At 49.2% G+C, this 23829-nt stretch overlaps 1 protein-coding gene across 1 annotated transcript in view; it reads right to left on the bottom strand.

The window, feature by feature from the left end:
• Positions 1 to 2597: 2597 nt before the first annotated feature.
• Positions 2598 to 23829, bottom strand: part of LOC137427114 (troponin C, skeletal muscle) — a 50017-nt gene continuing 28785 nt past the window's right edge. Inside the window, exons 6-7 of the mRNA XM_068116297.2 lie at positions 4590 to 4726; positions 2598 to 3217 (exon numbers count right to left, since the gene is read on the bottom strand). Of these exons, the coding sequence (XP_067972398.1) occupies positions 3183 to 3217; positions 4590 to 4726 (172 nt within the window). The 3' untranslated portion in view covers positions 2598 to 3182. The remainder of the gene's footprint in view (positions 3218 to 4589; positions 4727 to 23829) is intronic.

Below are 23829 nucleotides of genomic sequence, written 5' to 3'. Positions count from 1 at the left end.
ACTAAGTAATTTGGTTACACAGATGGGGAAAAAGAGGAACAAATGAGTGGAGGTGAGATGAAAGCCTTGTCAGTGAACAGGAGTTCAGGTGTGCCAAGGAGGGATTTTGTAAGACCCATGCCCATTCGGCGGATGGATTTGCAGGCCGACTTTGAACTGTGGTTTGCCCAAGAAAGATCATGGCTGATAGTGAGACCCAGGAGATCGAGTGACGGAACTTCCTCAATAGGATTATTGACAAAGTATATATATAAGGGTTTGCCAGACTGTCTTTCTGGATTGATTTGTCAGGATTGAAAGATATTCCAAGTATTTGACCAGCTTGTGAAATTTTTTTTTCAAGGTCTGAAGAGAAGGAAGAGGCTGCAGCCTGCATGTGTGAAGGAAGAGTGAGAGAGTGAGACAGATCATTGATGAAGATTAGGAATAGGATGATACCTAGAACATCGCCTTGGGGCACTCCAGCATGACAGGGAGAGGGGATGACAGGATTCTGTTGAGAGCCACAAGTTGGCTACGAGAGTTGAGGAAGTCTGTAATCCAAGAGTGTAATTGGCCTTGGCGGACAGTTTGGAGAGTAAGGCAGAATGCCATACTATATCGAAAGCTGGAGGTATGTCCAGAGAGACATTGAAGGTGCTATACGAGTTACCAAATAGAGTGGTCTACTAAATACAGCTACAGTGGACTACTAAATGTGATAGCGCTTTATAGTGCTTCGCGTACTAAATACAACGTGAATTTACATCACGTACCTGTCTCGCTTTTGTTTGGGACCCATCCATGGTAAGGCACACACATTGATGCCTTGCTCTGAACTTGAAACCGGGTCGAGATTCAAAACCAGGCTAGACAGCTCAGAAATGAGTGCACATACCTCTAGACTACCTCGTTAGCCCTAGTTTGGCACCTATGACCGACCTATCATCTTAATTTCTGATAGTCAAATTATTGAGAGTCTCTTGTCGATGTAACCAACTCTTAATGCATTGAGAAGAGTACAAGAAATATCTGGACAAGCCACTATTAATTTGCAATTGGTCACTCGCTTTGACACCGATACAAATTTTCATTGCGGAACCTAGGCATCAAAAAGCTACACGTATCGAACAGTCGCAAATGGAGCACCTCACCACCATGAGACAATTTAAATTGCATCAACCCTGTTAAGATGAAAGGTTTTCACTGGTCACAACCCCTTAATCTTCATTCAAAAAATGAAAAATAAAAATCAGAGGTTGATGAGATGGGGCTTGTCTTTGCAAGAGTTAAACTTGGAAATTAGGCATGTAAAGGGCAGAGACAATGTAGTCGTCGATGCTTTATCCAGAGTGAATTAACCTTGAGGATTCCTGTGCATTGTTTGGAATTTTTTTGGCTTACGGGATTTGATCAGCCATAGTTTTGATTTGTCGTTGTATGGGTGTGAGTATTACTTTTGGGTGTTAAAGATACTTTGTATGGAAAGAAAGTTTTCACCGTGTGCAAACTTTCTTCCTTGAAGGGCGGGTAGTGTTACGGATCCGTCACTTCCGCCTTAACAGATGTGGCAATAAATGTGAGTTGTAGCTCCCAGCTTGTCGGCACAATGACAGAAGTTGCCATTTGCATTTTTGCCTCCTTCATGTCTACCCCGTTTGGAATCCCGTGCGGGCACACGCAACTTGTTAGTAGTTACACAAATATCACTTCAATTTCACCCATAAGTGCAATTTCTGATTTTTAGGAAATATGATCCATAAATATAGGACTATATGTGTATTATTGGAGTGTTCCCGTCAACCCTGCTGAAAGCAGTGAGATTGTTTGTAGTTTTATCCTCTAATTTCTGCCATAACCATCATAGAAATGGCTTTCGCTGTTAGTTGAGCTCTTGGTTATGCTCTAGACCTCGTGCATGGAATACACTGCACTTATCCTCAATTAAGCAGCAACAACACTTTACTTTGCCTTTATTTTTTAATTATTTATTTAAAATTTTAAAAATTATTTTAAATTATTTTTAGCAACAACACTTTAATAAGCAACACTTTGCCCAAGACATTAAAGAGCAAACACATCATATAACGTAAGAGGAATCTGCGTGCACGGTCCGGTTCCGGCTTTGTACACCAGTACTGTGCTTGTTGCCTCCGCCACCAATGGTGGACAGAAGTTGTGTCTTCACCACCGTTTGTCTGTTTGTGAACAGGGTATCTCAAAACGTTGTGGACAGATTTGGACGAAAGTTGGTGGACAGGTTGAATGTGTGACGAGGAACAATTGATTCGATTTTCATAAAGATCCGGATACGAAAAATTTTTATAAGGTATTTTTACTGATTCTTCACCACTGATAGATAGGGCCAAAGACGATATATATCACGGTATCTCGAAAAGTTCTGAACAGATTCGGACGAATTTGGTGGATGAATTTGGTAAGAACAAACTGATTCGATTTTGGTTCAGGTCTGGATGCAGATCAGTGGGATCCAAAAGGTAAACTGATCAACCTGGCCGAGGTATGTGCTCCACCGAGTGCCGTTCAACTTACAACTGTGAGCTGCACATCCTTATGGAGTGTTCCTTTCAAAGTACAACTCGTGTTTGTCTCAGAAGCTCTCTTCCAACATTTATTACATCGATTCCGCAAAGCATTGATTTTTCACAGCAAGATAGATACTCAGAGTTTAACACAGAGTATTCGTGAGATTTGTGATTTGACACAAGCTGAACAAGTCCACAAATTCTTATGTAAACCTGAAACACTTGTTATTACAATTCGAAATATTCCACCAGTCGTCACAGAGGCACCAACAACGATACAGGTGCGTACAAATCGAGTCGTATTCTCTACAAATGGTGACTTCTACAAAGCCGAGGCGTCACATCAAATGCGTTCGAAAAGAAAACAAAGCAAATTCATCAACCTTTGAAAAGGATTTTGATGTGCTGCATGCTTCTTTGTTTGTCATTGTGATCAAAGCAGACTTTTAAGATGCCCTAAAATGAGGTCCGTCAATTCAGTGTTACCTTACTCCGTATTGTCAGCCAGAGTGGAAACACTGCTTATCGAAGTAGCTGAATCATTTTACATATTTTTCACAACAATCTCAAGGCGCTGTTGCTTGCACATGATTAACGAATACGAGACACTCTGTTAAAACTAAACCTATTTGTTGTTCTTGTCGTCACCAGCAATCCTCAAACAGGTACATTCTCCATCATTTTCAAGAATTCTGCAAAGACATTTCACTGCAATGAGAAACTGTCACGGAATCCACAGGGGTGAGTCACTTTACCTAAAGTGTAGTTGTTAACAAAGATGGTTCAAACTGCTGCCCGATTTCATCAATAACTACATAGATGGTATTCATAGAATAATTACCCTGCGCAGTCAACTTGGTGTGAGCCAACTCTTCTGTTTCTTCACATTTTTTTCTTTGATCCAATATGGCTGCCAGACCATGTGAGCGATGACATCATAAATTTATATTCTCTAATATAATTGTTGCGTAGATCATGCCCAATACATTTCAAACTGATCAGACTAAGCGTTGTCCTTGTCGAATTATGACATCATAATTATGGCACCGATGATGTCATCGTTAACAACACATTCCCCATATGGAGTTCTTTACAATGAGCCATGTTTCTATTTTTTCCATGCAGCGGTTTTGGAGAAAGAGGTGCAATATTTTTCGTTTTTTCCAACATGGCGCCGGTATCACATGACCTACGACGTCATGATTATCATGAAGATATTCCACATGAGGAGGCGTTCTTATGGTGAAAATTTCGTGCCCATCAGACCAACAGTTGCTGAGAAAAAAAATTCACAATGATCGGATACGTGTTGCACTTATCGAATTATGATGACATAACGAAGGCACAGATGACATCATCATTAACATAGCCTTATTCCCTAAGTGGAGTACTTGACAATGAGCCATGTTTCAATTTTTTCCATGGAGTGGTTTCGGAGATATGGAGGTGCAACTTTTTTCGGTTTTTTCCAAGATGGCGTCTGTACCTCATGACCTATGACGTTATAATTATCCTTAACAAATTATACAGGAGGAGCCGCTCATATTCTGAAAATTTCGTGTCTATCGGTCTAACATTTGGAGGAATTTTTGTTGTATTCATTCTGATCAGATCAAGCGTCGTACTTGTCGAATTATGACGTCATAATTAAGGCACCGATGACATCATCAACAAATCTAATTCCCCATGGGGAGTACTTGACAATGAGGCATGTTCCAATTTTTTCCATTGCGAGGTTTGGGAGATATAGAGGTGTAACGTTTTTCCAAGATGGCATCCGTACCCCGTGACGTATGACGTCATAATTATGAATAAAAAAATTATACAGGCGGAGGCGCTTCTATGGTAAAATTTCGTGTCAATCGGACCAACGGTTGCCGAGAAAATGAATTTTTAAAATGCAGACAAGTACGGCACACGGCACTCGTACGCAACTGAATGCTTAATCCCGCTTTTCACTTCGCGAGCACAGGGTAATCAGTCAATTGGTAACAGAAAGAGATTGCAACCCGTTTGTTTAATTGGAAAAAATAAGACCTGAAACAACCTTTAGGCCATAATTACCATCAAAGTCGATACGACCGTCGTTGTTCTTGTCTCCATCACGCATCAGTTCATCAATTTCTATCGTGGACACCGTTTCTTCAGTCATTCCCAAAACGATTTCAAGCTCTTCACGATCCAGGTACCCGTCTTGGTTCCTGCACACCGTGGGATGCCGAATGTCAGGTGATGTGATTTCGCATGACTTTGAACATGCGACGGTATATCATATGATGTATCATTTCATGTCATGTACTGTGTCACCATCATCTTGTGGGTTTTGACATAGAAAATGCCTCTTGTGTACCTAGGATCAAGTCGTTGCAGGCAACGTCCCACTTCTCAACAGGTAGTTAGTCCTCATTAGCTCTGCCACCGAAGGTGGATGGCAGTTATGTTTTTACCCCTGTTTGTTTGTTTGTGAACAGGATATTTCATAAAGTTGTGGACGGATTCGGACGAAATTTGGTGGAGATGTTGAGTGTGTGACGAGGTCGAATTGATTCGATTTTGGTGAAGTTCCAGATCTGGATCTAAGAATTTTAAAGCGATTCACCACCATTGAGTGATAGGGCCAAAAACTATGCATAGCACGATATCTCAAAATGTTGTGGACGGATTCGGACGAAACTTGGTGGAGTGGTTGGGAAAGTGACACGGATGAAATGATTCGATTGTGGTGAAGGTCCTGATCCGGACCTGAATCTGAGATTTAAAATTTTTTTAAAACGGATTCGTCACCATTTAGAAATGGGGCCAAAAACTATGCATAGCACGACATCTCAAAAAGTTGTGGACGGATTTGGACGAAAGTTGGTGGAGTGTTTGGAGAAGAGACACGGATGAAATGATTCTATTCTGGTGAAGGTCCTGATCCGGATCTGAATCTGAGAATTAGGATTTTTTTTTTAACGTGATTCACCACCATTGAGTGACAGGGCCAAAACGAAATGTAGCATAGTTAAAAAGTTATGGACGCCTTATGACAAAACTTGGTGGACGAGTTGGTTCGGTGACAAGAACAAGCCTTGAGGTCCGAATCCAGATCCGGCCTATCAGTGGATACAAAACAAAAACAGTTCAGCTTGGCAGAGGTATGCACTCCACCGAGTTTTTGGCAATTGTTCTGGACTTTTCCAGGTTACTCATGTGCAAAAAGGACTCATTTTAAGATGAATGACAGCAATTTTGACCCATGTCACAGGAAGTTCTGCAGACATCAAGTTGACACGTGACTTACTTTTGATTTAATTAACAGTAGTTTTAAAGAGAATTTAGATGGAAGATAGTGATAAACACAACGAATACGAATACATCAAGCAAACTAGAGAGTTCATAGAAAATGATACCTCGCATAGTGTTAAACTACATACAATACTTACTTCAATTTTAATAAAACTAGTACACCGGCAGACTCCGGGAGGGGCAGGAAGGGTCATTCCTCTTTGGGGTATATAGATTACAGTCGATCTATGGTCGGGTCTCAAGAACATTGGGTGTATGTTCATTTACCAAGTTTCTTGTGGAGAGATCGCCAAGTGGTTTAAGCATTTGAGCAAGCACTCAATTCAAAATCGTTAAGGAACAGCTGGCTTGGCAAGCGCTAGCTAGCTGCTTGGTAAAGGAGCACAACCCGAGCTTGTCCCTTTGTTTTGTATGAAACAGCAGGAGCGAGTTTCAAAAGTTCGCTACCAAAAATGCCACAGTAGCGGCAGAAAGGGCCATGTTATTAACCCAACATTTGTGGGTTATATAGAGTACAGTAGATCTTCGCTCAGTTCTGCAATTAAACCTTACTTCACGGATGTCGGGATTCCTCCAAATTTCTTCATTCAGTGTTATAAAGAGCATTAGCGACTGTTTAAAAAAGCTAATCATGCGTGTTTGTGGTGATAATATTTTTACTTCCTGTAGAAGCCGTTGCTCCCACGGAAACGCCATGAAAACTATAAGCTATCTATACACGTTATCACTGCAGAAAAAACGCCTTGGGGAAGTGGGACATTATTAGTATTAATATTGTTTTGTGGGGGTTACCACATTGAGGCATAATCCTTCAAGCACCGGACCAGTGGGTCTATTGATGGTATGGGCGTGGCGTGCGCTCGGTTGTTGGAGCCACGCCCTTTAAGAGGATCGGGCGGAAGTGATGGGATATATAAAAATGCATGAGTTCCGGTCGGGTTTGAGTTCTGTGGAAATAAAGGAGCCTTGAACAAGTCAAGAAGTGTTTTACCCTCTCGTTGTCCGCAACTCCTACATTGGTGACCCCGTCTTGCTCTTGAACGTTTTCGGAGCTTCGAACGAACATTGCGACAAGCGCAGTTTCGATTAAATTGCCAGAGTTTTTTGGCATGGTGAACTTTTACCATCGTTTCGTGCCCTGTGCGGCCCAGCTGATGCGGCCCCTTTGAGGCCCTCAAGGGCAAGCCTACCAAACGTGCCATTGACTGGACCGAGGAGATGGCCAAGGCTTTCACGGATGCTAAACGGGCCCTCACCAGCGCAACCATGCTGGCGCATCCGTCGCCCGACGCACTGATTGCTCTTACCACGGACGCTTCGGACTATGCGGTTGGCGCCGTGCACGAGCAGTGGGTCAACGGGGCCTGGCAGCCGCTTGCTTTTTTTAGCTGGCAGCTCCACCCTAATGAACGAAAGTACAGTGCCTTCGATCGTGAGCTCCTAAGCCTCTATCTAGCTGTCCGACACTTCCGTTACCTGTTGGAAGCCCGCCCGTTCACGGCGTTTGTGGACCACAAGCCCCTGGTTTTTGCCATGGCCAAGGTCTCGGAGCCATGGTCTGCCCGTCGTTTCCGAGTTCACGTCGGACATCTGTTACGGATTCGTCACTTCTGTTGTGGTGGTTTGCATCCACTGTAAATATTTCTCATTCCATGTGCTATTATTGTTTTCAAAAGGTTTATTGTCCATGAACTGTTTTCAAAAGGTAAAAAAGTTAATGTTAAAAGAAACAGGAAACCGGATCGGGAACCGGACGATGAAGAGGAAGAAGAGGGAGAAAGAGGGCGGAGCGAGTGAGTCGGACAAGGAGCCGAGCTACTTGCGGTCTGGAGCGAACGTGGTGAGCAAGAGTCACGAGCGAACTTTCGGGTTTCCGGGAAAGTGATTCCTGCGACAGAGTTGTCATCGCTGTCACTGATCAACCTGCGTGTCAGATTTTTGGCGGTGGATTCCGAGGAGAATTATCGCCAGGCCATTACGTCTCAAGAGCGGGTCGTCGGCCATTTTGACTCATGCAGGACTTGTGCTTCGCTCGCGGTTTCGTCTCTTTTCGACCATTTTCACTGCATTCAGATGCCGATCTGGGGCGTGTGTGTGACGTGGCTTTTTGAAGGTTAATTCGTCCATACCTGAGTGTGTGATCTCTCAGTCGCCTGTAGGGCGCCTTTGGATTTCCCAGTCGCCTTGAGGGCGCCTTTGTACAGCTTCGGCTGTGTGACTGTACTTGCCATCTGCCCGGGATTCTGGTCTCGATTGGACATCGTTCTGGCGATCGCTGGAGCGAATCAACTTCGTCTTGAAGCCGGGAATAAGAGACATTGGGGAATGTTCTTGTTTCACTCACTTGGAGCACAGCAAGTTATATATTACAAAACTGATGGTACCATCATCGGACATATTGATTGTACTTTTGATTACTATTATTGTTGTACTGTTAATCTTGTGTGATCTTAATACAATATTTGTTTGTGCGTAACAATTGGGGTGGCTTCTCCATTTATCTTTGACATACAGAATAGCACATTTTTCTGCCGTGACTCCTCTCGGGGCTCGGAGGTACACCGTGACCAGGGGGTCAGGGAGGAGCACGTAACAGAAATTGGGGGCTCGTCCGAGAAATTGGGAACTCGTCCAAAATTGGCCCAAATTGAAATTGGGTCTTCGTCCGGGATTAAATTCCCTACCACTCGTCTGGGATAGAATTCCCTAGCATTCCCAAAATTCCCAAATTTGGAATTTTTCTAACATTCCCAAAGTTTTCAAAAAAATTTGGAAATTTTTGTGTGAAGGTTAACAGGTGTTCACTGATAGTCACCATGGTGTTTGACGCAGAAAAGTTTGCAGCGTCCCCTAATGAGGCACAGTTCCATGCGTTAAAAAAATCGGACCTCTTGATATTGGCCAGACATTTTAACTTGGAGGTCCGAGTTAATATGAAGAAAGCAGAGATGCAGACATTGGTGGTAGAATCTCTGGTGGGACAAGGAACATGGACAGAGGTAGCCTTGGATTGGTTACCCGAGGAAAAAGAAAATGTGGAGCTCCGGAAAATGGAGATGCAACTGCAGAGCCAGGAAAGGGTAAAAGCAGAGGAAAGGAGAGCTGCAAGAGAACTCGAGGAAAGAAGAGTAGAACAGGAACGAGAACTCGAGGAGAGAAGAACAGAGGAAAGGAGAGCTAAAGAAGAGCAAAGGAAAGAGCAGAGGAAAGGAAAGCCGAAAGGGAGTTAAAGGAACGTGACATTGGGTATCAGAAGGAAGTTAAACTCAAGGAGCTGGAATTAATGGGAAAACAGGGAGAAGTCGTATCCATGCCGGCTGGTTCGACAACTAGTCAGAACACCTGGGATGTTGGTAGACATGTGAGGCTGGTTCTACCCTTCAACGAAAAGGAGGTAGCCAAGTTTTTTTTTACATTTTGAGAAAGTGGTTCAAATGCTAAAATGGCCTGTGGGGTCCTGGACTATGTTAGTGCAAAGTGTTCTGGTGGGTAAAGCGCAAGATATATTTTCGGCTTTACCGATTGACAAATGTACAGATTATGAGGAAGTGAAGAAAGCCATTCTCAAAGCCTATGAATTGGTCCCTGAAGCTTACCGGCAAAAATTCCGGAATGCCAGGAAGAGGGAGAGTGAGACCCATGTGGAGTTTGCCAGAATGAAGGAAACCATGTTTGATCGGTGGTGTGATTCGAAAGGGATTGGGAAAGACTTCGAACTGTTGCGACAATTGATCTTGGTGGAGGAATTCAAACAGTCTGTCCACGAGGACATTAAAGTACATCTGGAGGAAAAGAAAGTACCAGAGTTGTATGAGGCAGCAACCGTGGCAGATGACTATGCCTTGACACACAGGATGGGGTTCCATAAACCTAACTTCCCGCCTAGAGTTCGCCAGGGGAGTTATGGTACATCCAGTGCGGAGAACGAATATTCCTGGGGGCGGCCGAGAGATGACTATGAGGACAAATCTGATACCGCGACTTTTAGGGATCAGAAGACTACAGTTCCAAGACAGACTTATCTTCCGGGGGGCTCGAGGCAGACCACGAGTTTTTCCCCCGGGCCTACTTGCGCTTTTTGCAAGAAACCTGGACATTTGATGTCCCAGTGTTATGCCCTGGAAAGGAAAAATCAGGAGCGGAGTCAGACTAGTACAACTCCGAATGCATTGGCAAATGCGAGAAATCGTCCTTGGAGGACAGTGCCTTGTAAAGGTTCCCATGCCAAAGTTACGGCATCACAGAACGACCTTGTTCAAGAGGGTTACAAACCTTTTATTTCAGAGGGGTTTGTGTCACTGGATGGAGACTTAACGAACCAGAGACCTGTTAGGGTATTGAGTGACACAGGAGCACATAAATCGTTGATGTTTGAGGGCATTTTGCCATTGTCAGAGAAGACGGCAACTGGTGTTAGTGTTCTTTTACAGGTGGCTGTGTTAAAGCCCCACTTCATGTCATCCATTTGAAGTCAGATTTGGTGTCGGGACCGGTCACCGTAGGGTTACAAGCCACTCTACCTGTAGAGGGAATATCTTTTGTTATCGGGAATGATTTGGCCGGTGGTCAAGTTTCTGGTAACCCGATGTTTGTTGAAAAGCCTAGTATGAAAAATAACACTGCACAGGTAGAGCAGGAGATTCCGGGTATCTTTCCATCCTGTACCGCGACTCGTGCTATGGGTAGGAAGCGCTCTGAAGAGAAGAGGGAGGTACTGACGTCACGCTTTGCACAGACACTTCTTGTCAAGTACCCTGAAACTAAGTGTCAGCACACACAAGTCAGGGATGGAGGCAATATTGGCAAGCTCTTTGTAGGTGGACTGAACTTCAACACAAGGGAAGATGTTCTGGACTCTGTCTTTGGCAAATATGGACCGCTATTGGAAGTGCGGCTGATAAAAGACAGGGAGACGCAAAAGTCAAGAGGGTTTGGCTTTGTCACGTTTGAAAACACAAAGGATGCCAAAGATGCAGAAAAGGATTTGAATGGAAAGGATTTGAATGGTCGGACCATAACAGTAGAGAAGGCAGGCCATGGGCGTCGAAGGGGCTGCAGAGGAGGAAAACGTGGAGGTAGTTTCAGGGGTGGATATGGCTCCCGGGGTGGGAGTAGTAGTTTTGGTGGTGGCCGCAGTCGAGATTACTATGGAGGCTCCCAGAGTTACGGCAGCTCCCGAAGGGATGATTATCAGGGTAGTGGCCGAGAAGGAGACCGCTATTCACGTGACTACAGTGACAAGCGCTCCAACCGTGATTATTATGAAAGTTAGGAAGAGTTTGAAGCACTGAATGCTGCGGAGCAGCCGAGCCAAGATTCCTACATGGATTAACCGTGAACTCCACGTTCCTAAAGGCGTCCATGTAGTGAATACTTCCAGGCCTCACCACCCAACCACCATGAAACCTGGCTCTCAGCTCGGCCTCCCTAAAAAAGTGCTATAGATTTGCTTGACTTTGGATTTTTGATCACAACCACTCAACCTTCATTCAAAAAATGGAAAAATAAAAACCAGAGGTTGATGAGATGGAGTTTGGCTTTGCAAGAGTTCGGCTTGGAAATTGAGCATGTAAAGGGCAGGGATAATGTCGTTGCTGATGCTTTGTCCAGAGTGAACTAACTTTGGAAATCTCTGTAGGTTGTATGAAGTTTTGTTGCTTTATTTTTGGGCAATATTGAGTATCGTTGCTCATGGGAATTGATGATTTGGGGTGTGAGTTTACTTTTGTTTGTTGGGAGAGTTTTGCCGACAAAGAAAGTTTTCACTATGTTCAAACTTTCTTTCTTGAGGGGGGGAAGTGTTACGGATTCGTCACTTCCGTTGTGGTGGTTTGCATCCACTGTAAATATTTCTGATTCCATGTACTATTATTGTTTTCAAAAGGTTTATTGTCCATGAACTGTTTTCAAAAGGTAAAAAAGTTAATGTTAAAAGAAACAGGAAACCGGATCGGGAACCGGACGACGAAGAGGAAGAAGAGGGAGAAAGAGGGTGGAGCGAGTGAGTCGGACAAGAAGGAGCCAAGCTACTTGCGGTCTGGAGCGAACGTTGGCGAGCAAGAGTCACTAGCGAACTTTCGGGTTTCCGGGAAAGGGATTCCTGCGACAGAGTTATCATCGCTGTGACTGATCAACCTGCGTGTCAGGTTTTTGGCGGTGGATTCCGAGGAGAATTATCGCCGGGCCGTTACGCCTCAAGAGCCGGTCGTCGGCCATTTTGACTCACGCAGAATTTTGACTCACGCTTCGCTCGCGGTTTCGTCTCTTTTCGACCATTTTCACTGCATTCAGACGCCGATCTGGGGCGTGTGTGTGACGTGGCTTTTTGAAGGTTAATTCGTCCATACCCGAGGGTGTGATCTCTCAGTCGCCCGTAGGGTGCCTTTGGATTTCCCAGTCGCCTTGAGGGCGCCTTTGTACAGCTTCGGCTGTGTGACTGTACTTGCCATCCGCACGGGATTCTGGTCTCGATTGGACATCGTTCTGGCGATCGCTGGAGCGAATCAACTTCGTCTTGAAGCCGGTAATAAGAGACATTGGGGAATGTTCTTGTTTCACTCACTTGGAACACAGTGAGTTATATATTACAAAACTGATGGTACCATCAGAGGACATATTGATTGTACTTTTGATTACTATTATTGTTGTACTGTTATTCTTGTGTGATCTTAATTCAATATTTGTTTGTGAGTAACAATTGGGGTGACTTCTCCATTGATCTTTGACATACAGAATAACACATTTTTCTGCCGTGACTCCTCTCGGGGCTCGGAGGTACACCGTGACCAGGGGGTCGGGGAGGAGCACGTAACACATCCAACATGTTGCTGGGAAGGATAATACAGTTGCCGATTGTCTCTCCCGGTCCAAAGCTGGTGCGGTTCACCTTGGCATCGACTACGCCCGCATGGCGGCCGATCAGAACTCTGACACGGATGTCCAGGCCTGCAGGGTGGCGGTCACGTGGCTTCGACTGTCTGATGTGCCGTTCAAGGACAAGGGCACCACGCTACTGTGCGACGTATCTTTGGGACGGCGTCGCCCCGTCGTACCCACCAGCTGGAGATGGCTGGTGTTCGATGCCGTCCACGGTCTTTCTTACCAGGGCAGGAAGGCGTCGCAAAAGTTGGTGGCGCCGAAGTTCGTTTGGCACGGGCTCAGGAAGGATGTGCACGACTGGGCCAACACCTGCGTCGAGTGCCAACACTTGAAGGTGCATCGCCATACCCAGGCTCCGTTGGCTCCATTCTCAGTGCCCGAGCGACGGTTTGACCATGTTAACGTGGACCTGGTAGGGCCCCCCACCCCTCGCGGGGATTCACCCACCTCCTCACGATGGTCGATAGGACCACCAGGTGGCCAGAGGCTGTCCCGCTCACATCTACAATGTCCGCCGATGTGGCCCGGGCGTTCATCGGCACTTGGGTTGCCCGTTTTGGCGCCCCCTCGGACATCTCTTCAGACAGGAGGCCCCAGTTTACTTTGGAGCTCTGGGGTGTTGTTGCCCAGGGGTTGGGGGGTAAAGCTCCATCGCATGTTAAATCATCCCCAGGCTAATGGATTGTGTGAGAGGTTCCATCGCTCTATGAAAGCTGCTCTCAGGGCCAGCCTCCGGGATGACAGTTGGGCCGACAGACTCCCGTGGATCATGTTGGGCCTCAGGACAGCCCCTAAGGAAGACCTCCAGTCCTCATCCGCTGAGCTCGTCTATAGCCAGCCGCTGCGGGTTCCCGGGGAATTCATGCCTGACGCCACAAGCCCCTGGTCCGCTGCCCGTCAGCGGTCGGTTCTCTGGGAGAATGCCAAGATGTTTGCACCAGTGCCCACATCTCAACATGGTTTGCCTCAGGCCCATGTCCCGCCGGATCTAAGTACAACGGAGTACGTCTTTGCTCGCCATGACGCACACCGGGGGCTGCTTCAGCCGCCTTACGACGGGCCTTTCCGCGTTCTGGAGGCCGGGGACAGGTCCTTCGTGGTCAACATCGGTGGCAAACCGGACCACCTTTCGGTGGACCGCCTCAAGCTGGCTCACTTGGACCTAGACCAGCCCCTTCAGTTGGCTCAACCCCCACGGTGGGGCCATCCACTGTCGGGTATGTCCCCGACTGGCCCGCCTACCGCCAAGCCGCTAACAGTCCCTGCTCGGGTCATCAGGGGTCGTTTCGGCCGGGTGGTTAAGGCCCCCCGAAAACTGACATTGCCCGTGCGAGTGAATTATGGGGGGGGGGGGGGGGCGCATGTGGGGGTTACCCCATTGGGACATAATCCACAGGCACGGGACCAGTGGGGCTATTGATGGTATGGGCGTGGCGTGTGCTCGATTGTTGGAGCCACACCCCTTTAAGAGGATCGGGCAGAAGTGATGGGAGATATAAAAATGCATGAGTTCCGGTCGGGTTTGAGTTCTGTGGAAATATAGGAGCTTTGAACAAGTCAAGAAGTGTTTTACCCTCTCGTTGTCCGCAACTCCGACAGTTTTGTATTAACATTAACAATATGCGATTATCATTAATTTTGTTATTAAAATCGTCTTTGGAAAAACGGCACGATAAATCTTCTTTGAAAATACGCCACGATAAAGCTAATTTAACATTGATATACACCTCAACACACAACCCCATTGACGGCAATGGTGGGAAAACTCGCTCGGGGGGAGGATACCCCCTTTGGGGAGGGGGGCAAATGAATGCACTACAACCTTCATTGTGTAACCCGTTGTCATCCTGTCAAGTTTGGTTGAGATTGGATAAGTAAGGACAGAATGTATTGGCGTCAACAATTAATCAGACAGACAGACACAAATGGCGTATTTTAGTACGATGATAGTTTTTAAAAATCCAGAAGTTTAGCGCTGCTGAGTAGTTTTATACGCCACCAAGACACATGAAAGCCCGCTTGGAGTTTGCAAAAAAGCACCTAAAGGACTCTCAGACTGTGAGAAAGTGAGAAACAAGATTCTGTGGGCTTTCATGTGTCTTTCACTGAGGAGAGGCTTCCGTCTGGCCACTCTGCCATAAAGCCCAGATCGGTGGAGCGTCGTAGTGATGGTTGTCCTTCTGGAAGTTTCTCCCATCTCCACACAGGATCTCTGCAGCTCAGCCAGAGTGACCATCGGGTTCTTGGTCACCTCTCTTACCAAGGCCCTTCCTTCTCCCCCGATTGCTCAGTTTGGCCGGGCGGCCAGCTCTAGGAAGAGTCCTGGTTGTTCCAAACTTCTTCCATTTAAGAATTATGGAGGCCACTGTGCTCTTGGGAACCTTCAATGCAGCAGAGATTTTTTTGTAGGCTTCCCCAAATCTGTGCCTCGACACAATCCGGTCTCTGAGCTCTGCAGGCAGTTCCTTCGACCTCATGGCTTGGTTTTTGCTCTGATATGCATTGTCAGCTGTGAGACCTTATATAGACAGGTGTGTGCCTTTCCAAATCATGTCCAATCAATTGACTTTACCACAGGTGGACTCCAATCAAGGTGTAGAAACATCTCAAAGATGATCAAGAGAAATGGGAGGCAGCTGAGCTAAATTTCAAGTGTCATAGCAAAGGGTCTGAATACTTATGTAAATGTGATATTTCAGTTTTTTATTTTTATTAAATTTGCAAAACTTTCTAAAATCCTGTTTTCTCTTTGTCATTATGGGGTATTGAGTGTAGATTGATGAGGGAAAAAATGAATTTAAACGATTTCAGCATAAGGCTGCAACATAACAAAATGTGAAAAAAGTGAAGGGGTCTGAATACTTTCTGAATGCACTGTATGTTCATACAGCGGACAAACAGACCTTTAAAGTTTTATTGTACAGATTGACATTTCCATCATATGTATTGTATAGACGTATGCACGGTCTAATATTATGTACTTTATAGACGTACTTACGTTCCAAGATTACGTACTTTCTAGAAAAAAAACACGTTTTGAATAGTACGTACTTAATCGACGTACTCTGTTGTAAAAAAAATAAAAAATAAAGATAACGTGTAATACTGCCTTCCACTAGAAGGCAACCTAGCTGTTGGCTTAACGTCTAAGGTGGCCGGCTTGAGTATTTAAGGTCCTGAGTTCAAGCCCCCTTCATGTCGTTGAAATAACACCAGGTGGGTTGACTCGGCCTGTTCATCCTTCCGAAGTCAATAAAATGAGCACCTGCTAACTGATAATAGGGGCTGCATATGGACCACCACCACCAGCACCAGGTGGAATTCCTGGCCTATGTGCGGACAGACAGACAGACAAACAAACCCAAATACAATACCCTCTCCTCCGACAAGGACAATTAAAAGACCGATTCCGTTATTTTATCAGAGTTGTGGCGGACACGATGGCGCTGGTGCGGTGACATCATTCCGCGCACCAAGAGGGTGTCGGCCACGCCCGAGGGGTAGGCGTGGCCTCGGGATATACACGGGGCGCGCAGCCCCGAGCACCTCAGTGTTATAGTTGAGCTTTGTAATAAAGACTCTTTTTTGGTTACCTGCGGTGTTGCTTCTCTTCTTGGCAAACAAGTCATGCGCATAGCACCGCACTTCACTGGTGACCTCGATGCTGGTTCAGCCACCGCTGACCCCTGAACGTGCCATGGCTACCAACGCTGTCGCCATCAAACTCCCGGAGTTCTGGGAAGCGCAAGCCGACGTTTGGTTTGTGCAGGCCGAAGCTCAATTCCAGCTCCGGGGCATCACGGCGGACGACACCATGTACTACCACGTGGTCGCCGCCCTCGGGCCCGGCACTGCCGCCCGCATCGTGCCCATCCTTCAGCGCCCGCCGGGCGACCACAAGTACGCGGCGCTCAAACGTCTCCTCCTTGCCACGTTTGGGCTCACGGAGGTCGAACGCGCCGACCGCCTCCTGGACCTTCCCGCCCTCGGCGACACACGACCGTCCGTTCGGATGGATTTTATGCTGTCCCTTCTTGGAGACCAGCGCCCGGATTTCCTGTTCCGAGCACTTTTCCTCCGCCAGATACCTCTGCAGGTGCGCCTCGCGATGGCCGGTTCAAAATTAACGGAACCCAGCGCCCTGGCCGGAGAGGCTGACAAGTTTTTCGCGGCCTGCGACACGCGGTCGGTGTACGGTGCTGCCGTAGTGGATCCCGGTGCGGAGGCTACAGCGCCCCCTGCTTCCCTCGTGGCCGCTGCTACGCCCTGCCCACTACCGCAGCCGCCACCACCACCGCCGCCGGCACGGCCGACGCGGCCGCCACCACCGCAAACCTGGTGCTACTATCATGCCAGGTTCGGCCGCAAGGCTAGAACGTGCCGCCCGCCGTGTTCTTTCGATGGGTCGGGAAACGACCGGGCCGGCGCTCACTTGCGGCCATGAGCGTCGGCCATTCCGGCAGCCTTCTGTTCATCACGGACACCTCGTCTGGTCGTTGTTTCCTGTGCGACACGGGAGCGCAGGTAAGCGTCCTCCCTGCCTCCGCATCCGACAAGCAAGCCGCGGGCCGGGGCCCCGCCTTGCTCGCCGCCAACGGAACACCCATCCTCACATTCGGGAAGTGTTGCCTCTGACTGCGGTTCGGAGGGCAGCGCTTCCAATGGTCTTTCGTCACCGCCAGCGTGCCAATGGCCCTGCTCGGTGCAGACTTCCTTTGTGCGCATGGGCTGTTGGTGGACGTTAAGCGTCGACGTCTCGTCCAGGCCGAAACCTTCAGCTCGCTCGCTTGTTTGCTGAGCAGCTCGTTGAACAGCTCACTGAGCGGCTCACCGAGCGGCTTGCCAAGCGGCTTGCTAAAAGGTTCCGTCCCGGCGAGGTTAGTCTGTACGCTTCCGGCAGCGGACAAGTTTACCCGCCTCCTCGCGAGTTTCCCGGCACTCACGTGGCCCACCTTTTCAGCGGTGGCCGTCAAACATGGGGTGGAGCACCCTATCCCCACCGTCGGGCCACCGGTCTATGCCCGGGCACGCCGCCTCGACCCCACGGAGCTGGCCGTGGCGAAAGCGGAGTTTGCCACGCTGGAGCGGCTGGGCATCGTACGGCGCTCCAACAGCGCATGGGCCTCTCCTCTGCACATTGTGCCCAAGCCCGGCGGCGGATGGCGGCCGTGCGGTGACTACCGCCGGCTCAACGATGCCACCACCCCCGACCGCTACCCGGTCCCGCATATTCAGGACTTTTCCGCCCGGTTGGCAAACACGACCGTTTTCTCCAAGGTGGACCTCATCCGGGGCTACCACCAGGTCCCCGTACAACCGGACGATGTACCAAAGACGGCCGTCATCACCCCTTTCGGCCTCTTTGAGTTCCTGCGGATGCCTTTTGGGTTGAAAAATGCGGCCCAGGCGTTCCAGCGGCTCATGGACAGCGTCTTGCGTGACTTACCTTTCATCTACGTCTACCTGGACGACATCCTAGTTGCGAACGCGTCCCAGGAGGAGCACCTGCTCCACCTCCGCATGCTCTTCGAACGCCTGGGCCAGCATGGCCTGATAATCAACCCCGTGAAGTGCCGTTTCGGCGTCACCGCCATCGACTTCTTGGGGCAACGCATCACCAGGCACAGGGCCATCCCTTTGCCGGCCAAGGTGGAGGCGGTCAGGATTTTCAAGTACCCCACAAGATCAAGGGGCTCCAGGAATTCCTGGGCATGGTGAATTTTTATCACCGCTTCGTGCCCCGCGTCGCCCAGCTCCTCCGCCCCCTGCACGAGGCCCTCCGGGGGAAGCCGGGCAAAGGTGACATCGCCTGGACAGAGCCGATGGCCGCGGCGTTTGCGGGCGCAAAGCTGGCCTTGGCCAACGCCACCATGCTGGCGCACCAGGCGCCCGATGCACCAATCGCCCTCACCACCGACGGGACTACGCGGTGGGCGCAGTGCACGAGCAGTGGGTGAGTGGTACTTGGCAGCCGCTGGCGTTTTTTAGCTGGCAGCTTCGCCCGCACGAACGCCGCTACAGCAGCTTCGACCGCGAGCTGCTCGGGCTCCACCTGGCGGTCCGCCACTTCCGCCATCTGCTCGAGGGCCGCCCGTTCACGGCTTTTGTCGATCACAAGCCCCTTGTGTTCGCGATGGCCAAGGTCGCCGAGCCATGGTCAGCCCGGCAGCAACGTCACCTCTCTGCCGTGTCCGAGTACACGACGGACATCCGTCATGTCGCGGGTAAGGACAACCCGGTGGCGGATTGCCTTTCCCGGTCCGTCGCACACGCGGTCCACCTCGGGATCGACTATGCCCGGATGGCGGAGGACCAGACCACCAACCCCGACGTCCAGGCCTTGCGGACCGCCGTCATGGGCCTCCGAGTCACCGAGGTGCCGTTCGACGTTGCGGGCACTGCCCTCTTGTGCGACGTCTCCCTCGGCCGGCCTCGCCCCCATCGTGCCCGCTGGTTGGCAGCGCCCGGGTTTTGACGCCATCCACGGCCTGTCCCACCCGGGCATGAAGGCCTCCCAGAAGCTCGTCGCAGCGAAGTTCGTCTGGCATTGCCTCAGGAAGAACGTCCGCGACTGGGCCAGGACGTGCCTCGCGCGCCAGCGCGCAAAGGTCCACCGCCACACCCAGGCCCCGTTGGCCCCGTTTACGTTGCCCGAGCGTCGGTTCGACCACGTCTACGTCGACTTGGTGGGACCTCTGCCTCCCTCGCGGGGTTTCACCCACCTCCTCACCATGGTGGACCGCACCACCCGGTGGCCGGAGGCCGTGCCATTGGCGACGTCGGCTGCGGCTGACGTCGCTCAAGCCTTCATCGCCACGTGGGTTGCCCGGTTCGGTGCCCCCTCGGACATCTCGTCCGACCGCGGCCCCCAGTTCACCTCGGAGCTCTGGGGAGCGTTGGCGCAAGGGCTCGGCGTCAAGCTGCACCATAACACGGCCTACCACCCCCAGGCCAACGGCCTGTGCGAGCGCTTTCATCGCTCAATGAAGGCCGCGCTCCGGGCCAGCCTCCGCGACGGCAGCTGGGCCGACAGGCTCCCCTGGGTCCTGCTGGGCCTCAGGACGGCGCCCAAGGACGACCTGTGCGAGTCCTCGGCGGAGCTGGTCTTCGGACAACCACTGCGGGTACCGGGCAAATTTATCCCCGTCTCCACGGCTCCTTGGTCCGCGGCGCAACAGCGCTCCACCCTGCAGGAGGCCGCCAGGAGGTTAGCCCCGGTGCCGACGGCACACCACGGTTACCCGTCCTCCCACGTCGCCCCGGAGCTTCGCACGGCGGAGTACGTTTTCGTCCGGCACGACGCCCACCGGGCACCGCTGCAGCCCCCGTACGACGGGCCCTTCCGCATGCTGGAGACCGGGGACAAACATTTCACCATGGACATCGGCGGTACTCCGGATCATATCTCCGTGGACCGCCTCAAGCCGGCCCACCTCGATCTGGACCACCCCCCGCAAGCAGCTCTGCCTCCGCGTCTAGGCCGCCCCCCGGCGGTCAGACCCCCGGCACCCCCCAGTCCCGCCGTCCCGCTACCCCCCAGCCCTGCAGGCATCGCCAGAGGGCGTTTTGGCCGGGTCATCCGGCTTCCCCGCAAGCTCACCCTTCAGGTGCGTGGGAATTCTGGGGGGGCGCGTGTGGCGGACACATTGTCAATGGGCAATAATTCCGCGCACCAGTGGGTGGCGCGAGCGTCTGGGCGTGGAAGCGCAGCTCGGGCCACGCCAGGAGCGAAGGCGTCACGGGGCGCAGGGTGGAACCGAGGACATGCCCCGCCTTTCGGCCGACCGGCCACGCCCGGGGGCAAGGCGTGGCCTCGGGACATATATGCGGGCTCGATCGTCGAGCCCGGCAGCCCGCCCAGTGCTTACGTGCGAGCTGTTAATAAAGCATTTCAGTTTGTACAACGCGTGGTGGCCTACCTTCTTGGCAAACGAATCGTGTGTGCACAGCACCACACTAGTTTCCTTATGTCTATGCCCTATTGGTATTACCTATGGCTCCTGGGGTTGGGGATTTGGGAGAGGGAGGTGGAAGCAGAGGGTCGCGGGGGAACAATTGTTATTTTAAAAAAAAATTAAAAATTATGCCAGGCACCCTCAGTACACCACTGGTGAGCACGTCTATAAAGTTTGTACTACAACATTTGTAAATCAGTAGAACATCATCGACTCGAATATTACAATAATTATTCAGACGGTGTATTTCTGAGCTGGGCCTCTCTCAATGGTAATGAATGGAGTTTTACTTGGTGAGAATCATTTGTTATAATTTGTTTCTCCAGTTCATTTATACAGTTAAATATTTACAGATACTCTCTGAGAGCGTGTTCTCTTGTACTCAAACGACGCCATCGTAGCTGGGCAAGGCCACGCCCTTCCCCACGCTTACTCGATCAACCCTGAACCTTGCTATGCGCATGCGCAGATAACAAAGCATGTCACGTGTGCAGTGTGTTTGACTAACGTCTTTCTGATGATTTATAGTGAGTGTATTTTTATCTGGCGAGAATGTACTCAAGTATTATCGAGGTCTTCTGATTTCCCAGAACCAGGATTTGGATACCACAGATAAATACGTATATCTTGTTTTGATAAAATTCTTCATTGCAGTTAATTTTACAAAACTATTATCAGAGAGTGCGCTGGCACTCTCGACACTACGTACAAACGTCGGGATACAACAACAACAGGCATTTTAAGACCATTTTCCCTGCAAGAGTGGGGGTTAGCCTTGCGGTCCCCATGACAATCTTCTCCATTTTGCCCTATTTTCTGCATCTCCCCTTGTTAACCCCCTTGCCAGCATTTCTTCTTCGACCATCTTTAGCCAAGTCTTTCTCGGCCTTCTACATTCATTTCCATCACTCTTCTCAACCAGTCACTTTCATCCTTCCTCAACACATGACCAAACCATCTCAAACTGTTTCTCTTCACAGCATCCATCACAGGCTCTATTCCCATCATCTTTCGCAATTCATCATTTGTCTTCCTCTCTCTCAACGATACTCCGCACATCCACCGAACCATTCGCATTTCCACCCTTTCCAGCCTTCGTTGCTGCTCTACGTTCATTACCCATGTCTCGCTCCCATAAATCATAACACTTCTCACACATGCAGCATACACCTTTCCCTTCAGCTTCAACAACACTCCCCTCCTCGTCAGCACGCCACTCAGTTCCCGAAACGTCTTCCATGCACATCTCACTCTAGCAACCGTTGCCGAGTCTGATCCACCTTCTCCATTCAGCATGTCTCCTAGGTAACAAAATGTTTTCACACCTTCCAGCTTCACGCCGTCTCCAAGATCCAACTCAACATTTCCTCCATCTGCAGCTCCCTCTGTGCACAACTTACACTTGAATGTAGCTGCCACACTGGTTAATGACCCTCTCAAACCACTACATTTTTGGTGAACCCACTCAGCGCACATTGTACATTGAATGGAGTTCACTCAGACACCCTTCCTGCACACAGCACACGGCCACTTCCCAGTTCTTTCCACCTCACCACATGCTTTACCACTTACCATTAGCTCCGTTTTTCCGATATTCACCTTCAGACCTTTTGTCTCCATACATTCCTTCCACTTGTTCATCTTCTCCTTCAGTCCATCCATACTTTCTGCAATCAACACCAGATCATCTGCATACAACAACTCCCACGGTAAACCCTCCTTTACGTTCTGAGCCAGCACCTCCATCGCAGCTACAAATAGTAGTGAACTTAGTACCGACCCCTGATGCACTCCCACCTTCACCTCAAACTCACCACTGTTCCCGTCCTTTGTCCTTACAGCTGTGCACGCTCTTTTGTTCATTGCCATCACTACTCTGATCAACCATTCCTCCACTCCTAACTTCCTCAATGCCCATGTCACTACTTCACATGGAACCCTATCGAATGCTTTCTCCAGATCAACAAACCCAAGAAACAACTTCTTCCTCTTCTCCATGTGCTTTTCCTGCAACGGCCTCACAATAAAAAGCACGTCTGTCGTTCCTCTTCCTGGCATAAATCCAAACTGCATTTCGTCAATCTTCACTTTCTTCCTTATCCTCCTCTCCAACACCCTTTCCAATACCTTCATTCCATGCTCCAATAACTTTATCGCTCGATACGAGCCACAGTCCAGAGGGTCACCTTTCCCCTTGTATAGAGGGACGAGGGTACTCAGTTCCCAAGCCACTGGAATGCGGCCTTCTTTCACCACCAGATTGCAGATCTCTGTCATTCTCTTCACACCCCAATTTCCCGCTGCTTTCAACATATCTCCCACAACTCCTGTCGGCCCTCCCGCTTTTAGGGATGTAGGGATTGTTATGTGATGGCAATACTGTTAGCTATTCTCTAAACCAACATCATCCCTATCTTGTTTAGGACCTTTTTAGACTGTAGTTTGTCACCCCTACATTGCCTTTTAATTTAGCATAACTTTTTTTATTCACTTGTTGCTATTGTTTCAGAGGCTATGGGGCAACACCTGTATATACAAACACCTGTTTTACACATCATTTCATTGCACATCCAAGTTACCCTGAGGTACCACATCCTAAATTAAAATTTACTGGTGAGATACCCGTGCTAGGCACGGGTGGGAGGCCAGAAGCAAACAGGCAATGCAGATACGGCGAATGTTAAAGCATGAAACCAATAAATTCCACATTCCTGTAGCACCTTAAGTCGCACATCAGACATGGACAGCAAGTTCGTGAAGGACTTCCATAAAAAACGTACCCGTTCGCAAACAAACGGGTACGTTCAGTACAGAAACATCGATCGTGGGTCCATGGCGAATCTGCATATGGCGATCCGCGAAGTTCACATTCAGAAAGTAGAAACCATCACGGCATGTCGTCATTCACTTGAACTCAATATCTCTTTTTCCATTCCAAACAACATAACTCCAATCACAAATTAATCACAAAATACACTTTTAACAACTTTGTTAATGTTTCCTTCATTGTAAAAACTACAAAGTCAACAGTTAAAAGGATTTTGAGCTGATAGGTGTTACGGCCTTGGCAAGATCGATGGAGACAGCGATCTGTTGGCTTATACCCCGGCCAAATCGTTATGTGGAATTCTCTCATGTGGAGATTAAACCCACATCGTTTGAACTTTGGCCGAGGTCATTAT

Source organism: Myxine glutinosa, chromosome 5, assembly GCF_964187855.1.
Source record: "Myxine glutinosa chromosome 5, kmMyxGlut1.1, whole genome shotgun sequence".
Taxonomy (NCBI): Eukaryota; Metazoa; Chordata; class Myxini; order Myxiniformes; family Myxinidae; genus Myxine; species Myxine glutinosa.
Note: the sequence above shows the minus strand (reverse complement) of the source record. Positions and strands in the feature narration are given on the sequence as shown.